General features: G+C 41.0%; 1 protein-coding gene across 1 annotated transcript in view; it reads left to right on the top strand.

Moving 5' to 3' along the window:
- FBXL5 (F-box and leucine rich repeat protein 5) overlaps positions 1 to 12,185 on the top strand; it is a gene marked incomplete at its 5' end in the record, with an annotated part of 34,033 nt that extends 21,848 nt beyond the window's left edge. Inside the window, 3 exons of the mRNA XM_084204665.1 lie at positions 356 to 1,078; positions 3,832 to 3,980; positions 11,556 to 12,185. Of these exons, the coding sequence (XP_084060791.1) occupies positions 356 to 1,078; positions 3,832 to 3,980; positions 11,556 to 11,632 (949 nt within the window). The 3' untranslated portion in view covers positions 11,633 to 12,185. The remainder of the gene's footprint in view (positions 1 to 355; positions 1,079 to 3,831; positions 3,981 to 11,555) is intronic.
- Between the last annotated feature and the right edge of the window lie 1,300 nt (positions 12,186 to 13,485).

The following is a 13,485-nucleotide window of genomic DNA, read 5'->3' as shown; positions in this document are numbered from 1 at the left end:
TGTGTGTATTTGGTGCTTGCAGTTTGATCTATTATTCAAACATTTATTCAGTATATAGCAACTTTGGACTTCTTTTAAGTCTCAGTACATGGAGAAATATAAGTTGTTACTGATTCATGAACAATTTCATGTTTCTCTAGACATAATTTTTCTAGGCGTATACAGAGCACTTGGAGTATCAAACCTAATCTGTCTGGGGTAGTTTCTTTGAATATTATGTGAATTAATAAAAGTACTTCACTTGTAAAGTGTTTTTTCGTACTTTTAGCCTTAAAGCTATTTCTGAGCAAAACCTAAAAAAACTCAACCACCACCACTCAACTAAACTTTTTTTTCCCCCCTCCCCTGATTTCAGTTGGTCTTCAGTTGGGTATTGTCAAAATCTGCGCCACCTTGATCTGTCTGGATGTGAAAAAATTACAGATGTGGCTATAGAGAGGATTTCCAGAGCACTGGGTATCATATCAACTCATCATACCAGAGGCGTTCTGAAAAGCTGCAGGAACAGGAACGCTAAGACTTTGTGGAAAAACAGAGAGATTACTCTGCAGTCCAACCAGAAGTATAATGGTTTGCATGAAATCAGCAATGAAAATCTCATTCAGGGAGGAAATGGTGAGCAGCACTGGACTAAACCTGACGGCTCAGAAAACTTCAGTTCTGCTTATGTGTGGATGCTAGATGCAGATGATTTAGCTGACATTGAAGATGCTGCAGAGTGGAGACACAGGAATGTTGAAGGATTTTGTCTTATGGAACCAACATCCCATATTAATTGTTCTGCATTGTGCTACAATAGAGACATTTATGGGTTAAGGACTAGAGGGTGGCAGCAGCACTGTGCTTCTACTGACTTGATTTACTGCGGTCACTCGTTTTGTTGTGCTGGGACAGCACTAAGAACTATTCGAGCACTTCCAGAGTCCTCTGCACTGTGTAGAAAACCAATAAGGACTAAGCAGTCAGAGAAAAAAGACTCTGCATACTCTGGGAGTGAAAAAACAGAGGAAGAGACTGCACGAGTTCTTCAGTTTCTCAGTCTGTCAGGCTGTTACCAGATAACAGACCGTGCTCTCAGGTGAGGAGACGTTTTCAAACTATTTTGCTGCAGGATATTTTTTCTGATTTTATTTGTTGAGCCATTCTGGGATGAATCTGCATCATTTCATAAGAAACATTTTTATTGCAGAAACTGGTAAGTTTTAAGCAGTCTTTCCCTCTTAAATAGTTACAGTACTAGACTTGAAAGCTTTTTCCAGCTTTTCTTTTGGAGATAACAGTAAAATCTTTTATATCTGTCTTCTGAAGTCAAGTATTTTTTTGAATTTGTTGTTCTAGACAGTATTAAGCTTTTAGATTTGTTAGTGCCTTATTGTTAAGAAATTATGTTCACTAATTTTTTTCATTATGCCTGTAGTATGCTTGAAATTCTGTAAAACTGGAGTAACATCTTGATTAACCTGTCTGGATAACAATATAATTTAGTGACAGACTGAATCAATGGGCTGAGGCCAGTTGTTTGATCAATGAGATGAAGTACTAGGTCCTGCCCTTGGGTCACAACAACCCCAGGCTGGGGGCAGAGTGGCTGGAAAGGACCTGGGGGTGCTGTTTGACAGTGAGTGAACACGAGCCAGCTGTGCCCAGATGGTGCCTGGCCTGTATCAGCAACAGTGTGCCCAGACCAGGGCAGTGACCATCCATCCCTTTGTTCTTGGCACTGGTGAGGCCACACCTCAAATCCTGTGCTCACTTTTGGACACCTCACTACAAGAAAGGCATTGAGGGGCTGGACTATACCCAGAGAAGGGCAGTGGAGCTGGGGAAGAGTCTGGAACACAGGTCTGCTAAGGAGTGGCTGGGGGGCCTCAGCCTGGAGAAAAGGAGGCTCTGGGGTGATCTTCCTGCTCTTCACAACCACCCGAAAGGAGGCTGTAGCCAGGTGGGAGTCAGGCTCTTCTCTCAGGTAACAAGAGAAAATGGCCTCAGGTTGCACCAGAGGATGTTTAGATTGGCCATTAGTAAAAAATTCTTCACTGAAAGGGTTTTCAAGCATTGGAAGGAGGCTGCCATGGAAAATGGCATACCTGGAGGTATTCAAAAGATATGACACTTGGTGCTGTTAGTGGTGGATTTGGCAGTGCTGGGTTAACAGTTGGATGTGATTATCCCAAGAGTCTTTTCCAGCCCAAATGATTCTTTGGTAATTCTGTATGTGCAGAACAGCATGTTCAGTACAGCCTCATATAAGTGTTAAAGAAGGAGAAAAAATGTTTGACTTCAACATTGAGACGGCTTCATGAGTTACAGAATTTTCTGTTTGCTATTTGCCGGTGATACTTGGTATTGTCAGAAAAATGTAGTTACAGCTTCATACTGAAAATGGGATGAGACTGGGGTACTTGCAGCCTCCTGTTCACGTGTGCTGCAGCTCTTAGGGCTAATTAAAGCTTCTTGGAGTGGGAAGACTTCATGCATTTCTGTGCTGTTTGCTCTAGTAAACTGGGGAGTAGTGAGAGGTGCTGCTGGTATCAATTTGTCTTTCCTTAGATTTTGTCCCCATTTGATGTTCACAAGTACCAGCTATTCAGATATCTCCTGTGGTTTTTCTGACACTCACTCAACTGTGTTACCCTTCCTCAGGGTATGCTTCAGATATCTGGGCTTTGTGTTGGAGCTTGTTTCTCTTCAATTGTTGCAGTGGACTTGTCCTGACAAATTTTGTTAGGGGCTGATTAGGTTGTGCTGGGTGTATTTTACACGTGACTGGTTTGGTTTTTCATGACTCAGTAGTGTGGGAGCACAGGGAGATTTGGTCACTGAGTCACAGCAAGGGTTTAATTGCATTTCTGGTTTCCCACTGGTGTTTTTTGGGTGAAAGTATTTAAGGGCTGAGAGTGTGTTGCAACAAGTGCTTCTTGTAGTCACTAGAATACTTGGGAGTCCCTGGGGAAAGAGAGTGGAAAAACCCCCTGAAATACAAACACATGCCAGTCCATTTACTTCGTGTAAGTTGTTACCTGATAGCTGGTTTTGTGGCCTGCAGTTCTACTTCTCCCTCCTGACAGGAGAAGCTTGTACAGTGATGCTCTGAAGGCATCTTCAGTTTTAAATCCTGGCTTGAATGTGCAGTTTGGTGATTCAAGCCTGGTGGGTTTTTTTCAGGTGAGTGAGGTTATTTCTGCTTGAACTTGGGCTGGCTGCTCTGTGGAGTCGCAGAGAAGAGAGCAGGTTCACATGGAGTAATTGCTCAGGTGTGGTGCATCTGTGTGGCTGTTGAATCAGCAGCCAAATTCTCTTGCAGTCAGAGAAAGCTAGAGAATTACATTTGAACAATAAGATGGTGTGTTGGCAGAGAGAAGCTCTGCTGTGAGTCTTAGGAAAACATAACTTTGGATTCCAAAATAGGTTTTAACAAGAAAAAGGGTCAAACTTTGGGAAGCATAATGCACCAAACTTGGGAGTGTTATGTTTTAGTGTGAGATGGGGAGTATATATCACCTTGGAAGAGCTGACAAAATTGGTATTTTGAAGAAGGATGGCTTTGTAGTTCTTCACATCTCTGGTGTCATCCATAAAAAAAGTGGTTTCCCACTAAAATCTGTCTGAGGAATTGTTAGCTTCTGTAGAAGTCTGTTCAGGTCTGTTGTGTGGCTCAGGGGTGATCCCCCTTTAAAAGAGAGTGTAGAAGTGCCATGTTTAAAACTCAGTGTTTCCTTAGGGGTGTGTCTGTTGTAGGAGGTGCAGTAGGTCTGTGATGGGATGGTGCAGCAGGGCCCTTGTCAGTGCTTGCTGTGCGGCTCTTAACGCGTCTCTTCTGTGTGTCCGCAGGGCATTGACTCTGGGAGGAGGACTGCCGCATTTGGAGCACCTGAACCTCTCGGGGTGTCTCACTGTAACTGGCGCAGGCCTGCAGGAGTTGGTTTCTGCATGCCCCTCTCTAAAAGATGAACACTTTTACTACTGTGACAACATTAACGGTAATGTCTTTCTAGGAAGATGTGATGCTTTTCTGGGGAGTGATGCTCGGTGTAGGAACTTTTTAAAAGAAAAAGAGCCACCAAAACCTCACCTTATTTTGTAGCACTGTGTTTCACAGGTTAATTACCAAATTATGACTGTTAAATCCGTTTTGCCTTTTTTTTGGTTTTTTTGGTAACAGTACTACAGTTCTGTATTACATAGGAAAGCATTTTTAGTGCCTGTATCTCTTAACTTAGTTTAGCATAACTAATAGGGGTAGAAAATAAGTCTCTATAGAGCTGCTGTTACACACTTGCCCTGTCCACATTTCCACTGTAACCATGCAGTTGTATGTTTTCTCTATGGTCATAACCTCAGACGGAGGCTTCATTAGGATGGTACCAAAGCAGGGATTTTTAGGAAACCAATGATGTGTGTTTTGCCATGCAAACCTCCTATATTGCACTAGTTTTGGTATAGGATATTTTTGATTCTGCCATCACATATCCTTATGAAAAATGTAATTCAGTTTTTTTTCTGGTTTTGCTTGAGTCAGTAACTTAGGGATGGATGGCACTAAGCTGGAGAAGGATCTGTATAAATGGATAAAGTCTGTTCATGGTGCTAGTCATTTCAGTGTTTACCACACTGGAATTCAGTCTATTAAGTCCAGTATGCATTCCTAGCATTAGAGATGGGAGCCATGGTGTGACTGGTATTCCGTGTGTGGATTTAAAACAGGTAAGTGCAACAGAAGGCAAGGGAAAAAGAAGATGATAACCAAGTTCACAGGCCTGTACATCTAATTGTGTGTAAGCCAAAATTGTATTACCTGGTGGTTCATGGTGTCCAGCTCAATAATTTGCATCTGTGTTGAGAGGCAGCCCCAGCCTGGGTATCAAATGTCAGAGATTTGGTATTGCAAGTAAATCTGTACTGATATTTGGGTATTCAATCTATTGAAATCGATACAAGATGATGCACTTGGATTGGATCATAATATTAGAAGTGAAAGTATTAAATCTTACCTTGTTTCCATAATTTTTGCACTTTATGCACTTTTTTGACACTGCTTTTTCTTTTTTGAGACACTTGCTTTTTGTTACTTCCTTGCATTTTATCTAGTCAACAGCATTTAAAAATCTATTTTCTGTTGTCTTTCATTTCCACCTAAAAATTTTAAGGTTATTTTTTTAAAAATCCTTCACTGACTCTCTTTCCTGCATTATGTCTTCAAAGAGCAGTTAGAATCCTGTTCCTTTTACCTCTGATTGCTTGCTACTTTTCCTCTGTTTTTACTTCGGTCAGTAAGACCAGACATAATTTGTCCTCAGACATTTCTGTTTTTCATCTTGTCCCTATAAAATACGCCATAACATCTTTGTATTAGTTTACAATGCCCAAATTTGTGTGTGAGTCCACCACTTTAAAGCTTGGCTGTTTCATAATATCCTCAAGAAATTATTTAAATTTAAACAATATTTTTGAATCATTCTGTGAAGTTGTCTGATCCTCTTCCTGTTTATTTCCTTCCTTTTACTGCTTGCTGGAATCTGTGAGCCTATAAGCTCTGGTTAGTTCTCCAAAGCATCATGCATGCCTTTGGGTCAACAGTTATTCCTGTAGAGAGAAGTGCACAGGACAGTGAGGCTGTAATGGTCTGACTTCTTACATCTGTTGAGAAATAATGTCATCTCAGAAGTTCGTGGCTTTATGGAAAGTAGCCTTTATAAATGAATTCCCTGCAGTTTTGTCTGGGTTTTGTTCCTTGCATTTTCAATCAAACTTCATTGTGATAGGGCTGTTCAGTGTGAAACTGATGGGTTGTTCCATTCTGTGGGCAGCAGGATTCCTACAGCAGCTGTTTCTGTATCATTTGGTGTTTCTAAAGTAACTAGGGAAAGCAGTAGCTGTTTCATTTAAATCAATCCATACCTGAAGCTGTTTATCTGCACATTTACAGATTGTATAACTAACTGCTGCATAAAGTTTACTGATCTGTAAACATGTACAGAATATAATTTTCTTTGCCCACCAGCTTATCAGTGATTGTTTTCGGGGAAGGAGTTGTACTCTGGGATCAGGGGTTGGAAAAACTGTCAGTCTTGCAGAAAAAAAATATGGAGCCAACAGCATGGAATTTAGCCATCTATGAATAATAAAGATACAACTTTGTCATCTGCTGGTGAATGGGCTTTACTTTTACCTGCAGCTTATTTTCAGATTTTTTTTTCCTATAAACACTATGCCTATTGGGACCCCTTAGACACAACCCAGCTTCATTGGAATGTCTTTGGGGAGGGCTTGTTTGGTAGACACATTGGTTGCAATTTTTGTATTTTCAGCAGGTGCTGTTCTACCTTTTTAGTAGAGCAAGACTAGAAAAGTAAAGCAGCTATGGTGAAGTAGTTGGGTTTAAGTCTGACTGCTGTTGCACACCAGGAACATGGTACAGTTTTTATCACCAGAAACCATGAATTTGCATATACTTCCAGATCTATTTTGTGTTTGTTTACTGTTAGCTACACTTCAGTTTTTGGTTTGCATACTAATGTTCAGGATTTCTTATGTTTTTCACAGTGCTGGAACCCTCAGCTGCAGCTGAAAACAAATCTGTCAATGTGCATCCCTTCTAATGGCTGATTTCATTTGTCTAAAACAAATTTGGTTGTGGATCACACTGAACTCAGCAAGAAAAGTTTAATGTTTGAGTTACATCTTGCCACTGAGTTCTTATTGTCCTAAGGCTGTTTTGTCTAGCTGTGTCCATTCTTCTGACTCGTTTCTCCATTTCAAAGCCTGGAGTACTTTCAGCTTTGCCATTAGAAAAATGGGGCTCCCTAATTTCTGCAGCAGTAGCTCTTTGCAACATTTAAGTATGATTCAGTTTCTAGAGTTTTTTTTTAATTATGTAGTCCTCAGGTTCTGTAATTAAAGAAATGGGGCATTAATGAAATAAAGTTTGATTCTAATTATTCACTCTTCTGGCACTTAAAAGTTAATGGTCATGGCTGCTCTGTCTTTCAGCAGTCAAGCCAAGACTTTGCATGTTCTCTTAAGGTGTGTAGAGCACTGTGTGCAGACTTCTGTGGGAACACAAAAGTGTTCCAAGAGTTAGGTCTCAGTCTAAATTCTTCAGATTACCAGTGTACTCACAAATCTCTGAAAGGATATTATATGCTGGGGGCAGCCGGTTGCCCTGGCAGGAGAGGTTCTTTTACTATGGTCTTGGTCCATGTTGTCATGTGTTCTTGGGTGAATGCCAAACTTCATTCTAGGGAATTCTGACTAATTTTCGTTCTACTAGTACGTGTAACAAAATGGAGTAATCAAATAGCTCTGCTCCTCTCCTACATTACCAAACCTCTTTATATGTTCACCACAAGTAAACAGACCTCACCTCTATTCTGAGTCCCCTAAGCATCTGAGTAATCAGATGTGCATGTAAAGAGCATTACAGTAATCCAGTTTGGAAGTAACTAAACCAGTAACATAGACTGTGGCAGGTTAGATGAGAATCTGATTAACTTTGCTTTCCCAGGTGAACCCAAAACACATTTAATTTAGCACTTCACTGCTAGCACTTACTAAGCTTTCACAGAGGGAAACACGCTTCTCCTTATGACCCACTGCATGTACTGTTCCTTCCCCACACTTCATCACATGTTGTTTTAAAAGACAACAAGGAGCCCAAAATGTAAAGTCCAGCAGTGATGGTATCTGGCTCATCCCTGTCAAGATGTTTTATTACATGAGCCAGAACCTGACACTGCAAACACCCAGTGGTTGCTTGCTATACCTGGCCATCAAAACTGTCAAAGTTCATTCAAATCATCAGCTGGTCCTCAAAGTGTGCAGTGTGTGAAATTGCTGTGTAAAGCAGTGTCCTCCTAAATAGCCAGTGCATTGCTAACTGGGCTGTGCTGAAAGCAATAATGGGCAAATGAAGATGGGAGATAGTGGAACAGGTTGCCTGGGAAGGTGGTGCAAACTCATCCCTGGACACCTTTGGGATTAGGTTGAAAGGGGTTTCTGAGCAACCTTATCTAGTTGAAGATGTGCCTGATTATTGCAAAGTGGTTGGAACTAGATGACTTTTAAAAGTCCCTTCTAACCTAAACTATCCTGTGATTCTGTGGAAGTGATTCATCTCCACTGTTAGGTAGAAATGACCATCACACTGGACAATATGACAGGAATATATGCAGTTACCATATTGCTTAACCTAATGCATCAGTGAGGTGAGAGGAGTTGGAGACCTCATATACGGAGTCCAGAGGAAACAGAATACAGTGTTCTTTTGGCAAGATTAAAAGAGGCCATTTGAATTTAAACAGATAGAATTCTAAAACAAAGCCTAATCCAAATGAGGTCAGTGGCAAAGACTGGGGAAGTCAGAGATTATGAAGCCAAAGAGATGTAGCCAAAGGTCAATGGTAGTAAATAAAGCCAGGGGAACAAACCCAGTGTCCCTGGCTATCAAAAGTAAAGGCATTTGAATTTTGCTGTCTGTACCAAATGTAAAAAAGAGCAAACTAAGCAGTAGGGATTTTATAGAGGAGGTAAATGACTTTTGATGGAGGAGATCAACTGACCTGTCAAACCATAAATAACTCAAATCCAGATAGCCTTACTGTTAAAACAGCCATTAATGATACTTACTACCTTGTTATAATAAGAGCATAGAATACCTTCCAAATGATGGCAATTGCCCAAATATGCTAAGAAAGAGTACAGGGGGGCAGATTTTAGAAGATGTGGTTGAACCCTGAATGTTTCATTTTATCTGAATTCTTTATTACAGGCTCTAAAGTAGTTAGTGGTGGTAGGAAGATTAGACAAGAAATGCAGTGTGGGAAGAAGGTTGAAATTTCACTGTGATATGCTTAATGTAATTTGTAAGTCATTGCCTTATAAATTGGGAAATGAACATAAAAAAATTTCAGATGGTCCAATTTACTTAGAAGTATCCAAGTTTTTCAGATCTTAAGTTGCTTTTAGAGTGGCTTAAATTTAAAAACTGAAAGCTAACTAAAGGATAGGAAGAAAGGGAAGAAAGGGCTTAATTGGTCACTGTTCAGGAGAGGAGGGGTCACTGGGGAGGTGACAACTTTCTTCCTGTTCCCCTCCCAAGAGTTCTGTGCTGAGATCAGTCTTACACAGCATTTCCCTTGTGTTGTGTGTAAGAAATGCACACAGTAAGTTCCATGTTTTTGAGTGGTGCTCGGTGGTCTTCAAGTAATGATGCTGATGATTTCTGGAAGTTTCACTGTAGCTGTATGTGTGGTTGAAGGTCTGGGTGGCTGGGAATAATCAAACTGTGATTGCATGAAACAGAATTCAGAGCTGGCAGGTGCAGAGTGGAGATGATGATTTCAGAGAGAGCTGTTGGTGCTAATTCTGAGATCTTTCCTATTTGCAGCAGCAGCCAAAAAAGCCACCAATGTTACCATCGTCAGGGTGGTGAGAACAAGATAGAGGGTGCTGTGCATGGTCCTGGAAGCCTTGGGGCACTCACAATGTGGAGCACTGCATGATGGGCTTGGTCTCCCCATCCTGAGGAGAATATACACTGGAGTTACAGAAGATACAGAAGAGGCCTTCTAAAAAGTTAGGGAACTGAACACTCAAAAGGCTGGATGTTTCAATCTGGGGATGAGATGGCTGAAAAGGGGGCATGACTGTTACAGAACTGGGAAGGCAGTAGATGAGGTGAATGTGCAGTGGTAATTCTCCAAATTTTGCAGTGTTAGAGCTGAGGGGCACTGGGTGAATTTTACACAGATGCACAGTGTAGTGAACTTCTGGAACTTGGTCCTGTGGAGAATTGTTGAAGTAGGTTTAAAAAGAGGTTAAAAACCCACATGCACAACTGAACCATAAACAAGTACTGAAGGAAATGGACTTCAGTGTCCCTGATGCAACAGTTAGGGTTGTCGGAAGAGCACAAAAGGTGTGCATGATAGGCTTATATCATGTCCCTAGACACCATTTGCACTTGCCAGTGGTGGAGGTAGTGTTAGATGGAGCATTGGTCAGACCTAGAAGTTGGTATGTTCCAGTTAGGAGCATGAGAAATAACAAAATGAGCAAGAAAAGGATGGAAAACAATATTAAATTATACTTAGAATTCCCTTCCGTGGGGCGTTGTGGTTCTGTATGTTTTGTTAACAAGCGTTTTGCTAGAAATGTGACAGTTGCTTCAGAATCACTGCTGTGCTGTGTAGCTGTGGCAGTGCTGGGGAAGGTCAGCTATGACTTGGAAAGTGCTGCTGCACAGAACATGCTCTGCCAAACTGGCTGTTCAGAAGCACCAAGTCTTCTTTCGAAAGGACTTACGAAAAAGCTTTCAAACTCTAGCTCGTAAGTGACATGGAGGATCAAAATTTAGTTCAGATGAAAAAAAAGATTTGAAAAGGAAAATGAGTTTATTGACCAGTGAAAAGTTCACTGTTCTGTAACTGTACTCTTTCATTACAATATCAGGTTTTATTCAGTCTCATGTATCTTAACTTATTTACACTATAGACTATTGCTTATTGGTCTGTGGCATAAAGTAGGAAGCTGTTTTCAAGATCCCAGATTCTTGGAAATTATTTGAATTATGGCTTTACTGTTGAGGGAGGTAAAAAAAAAAGGCCAGATATGGCATGGTGCCCTAGTTCATTAAAAGATTTTCTTAGCATTTCTAAATACATTAAAAACAGCTGAAATATTTGTTGATTTGTTTCCCATACAAATGGGGAAAATTTTGTTGTCCTGGTTAGGTCTTCCCTAGCTTGAGTTGGCTCAGCAACCCATTTCCAGTGTTTGTTGGGTGCCAGAGTTCAGCCAGCCTGAGTGTAAATGGGTCTCAAAGCAGGCATATGGCTGCAGGAAATCAAACCCTGTTTGAATAAATACAATAATTTCTTATCTCATGGTCACTTTAACATTTTACATGAAAGGAGTAAGTGAAGGTAAGTGGAGGTGGGTAGAGTTACAGTGTTGGTTTGTGTTTTTGTGCTTGCAACTCATTCTTTTTTCTGAATGGCTCATTTTTAGCCTTATGGCTTCTGATGACTGCAGCGATGCTAAGGTGATTCTGTTTATAGTTTTTGAATTTCCAGTCAAGAGTATGTGAGAGTCTGGTCAACCATGAAGTGTTCATGGAGAAAAAAAAATTACTTCTAGGCTAAAAAACTGTTTCCATTATCACAGACATAGTTTTGGAGGTTATGGTTTCCTTGGTAATGATCATCTGAATCTGAAAAATGGGAATTAAAAATACATTGTCAAAACCACTCAGTTCTGAAGCCGTGGCAGCTTGTGTAAAGTTGCTCATTGAGTGTTGCTTATGGTACTTCTGTGTAATTTGTGATGTGTTATCTTCATGGGACTAAGCTATGGAGCAAAAATCTCTTGAAAAGTACCTGGTCCAAGCGAGGTTTTTACACCGTGATAGTACCAGCAGCTTTTTGGACTTCACGGTACTGAATGAAGTGCAGTGCGTTGTAAAAAATGAGATGTTTTCTGAATCACCAGTTTATGAGAGTTATGAATCTAAATGAGTGGCCTTTCCTTCTTTTCACATTTCTGTTGTTTTTGTGCAGGTCCTCATGCTGAAACCGCCAGTGGATGCCAGAATTTGCAGTGTGGTTTTCGGGCCTGCTGCCGCTCTGGCGAATGACCGCTGACGTCTGACCTTCTACTCCATTTAGCTGAGCAGGCTTCCTCTCATGCACTTTACTTACAGCTCGCATCTTGTGTTAACAATCCTTGGAGTGAGACTTGTTATACTAGCCTGACCCTGCCCACAACTTCAGAATCTTAATTATGAGTGTACTGTACAGTGTTGTAACAATCTCACAACCTCATTTGGCTTGAAGGGTGTTGGGTTTTATTTTACATAATTTGGGGAAGAAGGGGAAAATCTTCAGATTTTTTTTTAAATGCCACTTTATTCCAGTTTTGGCACTTAACTGTACTTTACTGAATTATTTTGTGTTAGGTGACTTTCTTTTTTTTTTTAATTTTGAATCCGTAAGTACAATATAAACCTCCGCAGAGAATCTGAATTTTACTGTTTGCATTTGGGTGACAATTATACATCTTTAGGAGTCTGGTTTCTTCCCCTTTCCTCTCATCCTGAAGTTGTTCTTTTTATTGCAAAATTAGGGAAATTGCCACCTTCCTTTTGCATTTGGTTTTGTATTTGGGCTTGAAAGACATAAATAAAACATTCCCACCAATAAAAAAAAATGTGTGCAGGGGTTGAATGTTTGTGCTTTTAGAGTGCCATGCCAGAAGGCTGCAGAGGTTGGGCAGGTGAGTGGGTGTTGTCATAGTTGCAGAGCTGTCAACTGTACAGTATGTATGGGGGTTTTGGTTTGGTTTTATGGTTCCCATGACTCTGCTAAGTTGCATTTTTGAAATAGCTTCCAAGGAAGTCAGTTTTCATTAATCTGAACTCTGTGAAAGACAGCAATGCATTTTCCCCCTTGCTTTGATAGTTTAAAAGATTCCTCTCTGGGCAGTAGAGACTGGCAGGGAGCAGAAATTCTGTTGTGATTAGTGAAATGGGTGCTAGGAAGAGCTGAGTAGTACATGAGTGTGTGTGTGTGGTGGTATGAGAGCCCACTGTGTGAGGGATGAGTACTGTAGCCCATGGCAAGTTGTAAACTTCAATAGCCACCTGCTCATGGTTGGCACAGTTGCAGGCCGTTTTTTTTCTCCAGCAGAGGAGGGGCAAGTGTCTGCTTTTGTAGAAGGCAAACGGTGTTTTCTTTCTTCTATCCTGCCTAGTTTTTAGGACTGACAATACAAGCTAGTAATTTTTACCTGTTTTCCTAATTGGATAAGTTATTTTGAGTAGTATTTATTTAGAACACCAGTCATGGTGACATAGAAGCTTTCAGGATTCTAAGGAAAAGTGTCTGGGAAGTTGGTGTGCAGGCAGAGCTGGAGGTTACCATCTTGGTCATACTAAACTGAAGAGTAAGGTAAGAAAAACAGTAGTGAGTGTAAGCACAGCTGAGGACAGAATGAGCTGCAGATACACCGTGGAATAAAGCTGGGAGACGCCATCAGTGTTCAGCACAGCATCATGTGATGACAGTGTACTTTCTAGAGGGGCCTGTAGAAGGGTGGCAACAGACTGACTCTGAGTTAGTTCATGAGTGCTGAAAGAGCTGGCAGACACTGAAGTGACACCACTCATGATCATCTTTGGAAGGTCATGATGATCAGGAGAGGTGGCTGAGGACTGCAAGAAAGCAAATGTCACCCCAGTCTTCAAAAATGACAAGAATGAGGACCCAAGGAACTACTGTCCAGTCAGCATACCCTGGAAAGGTAATGGAGTGTCTCATTCTGGAAGCCATCTCTTCTCATGGATGACAGAAAGGTGATCAGCAATAGTCAGCATGGATTCAGTTTGACCAACCCACTTTCTCTGTATGATGAAACAAATCCCTGGCTGGATGAAGGGAGAGCAGTGGACTTCAGCAAGGCTTTCAACACTGTCTCCCACAACCTCCTCAC

The sequence above is a fragment of the Fringilla coelebs genome, assembly GCF_963513975.1.
Source record: "Fringilla coelebs genome assembly, chromosome: 4".
Lineage (NCBI taxonomy): Eukaryota > Metazoa > Chordata > Aves > Passeriformes > Fringillidae > Fringilla > Fringilla coelebs.
Note: the sequence above shows the minus strand (reverse complement) of the source record. Positions and strands in the feature narration are given on the sequence as shown.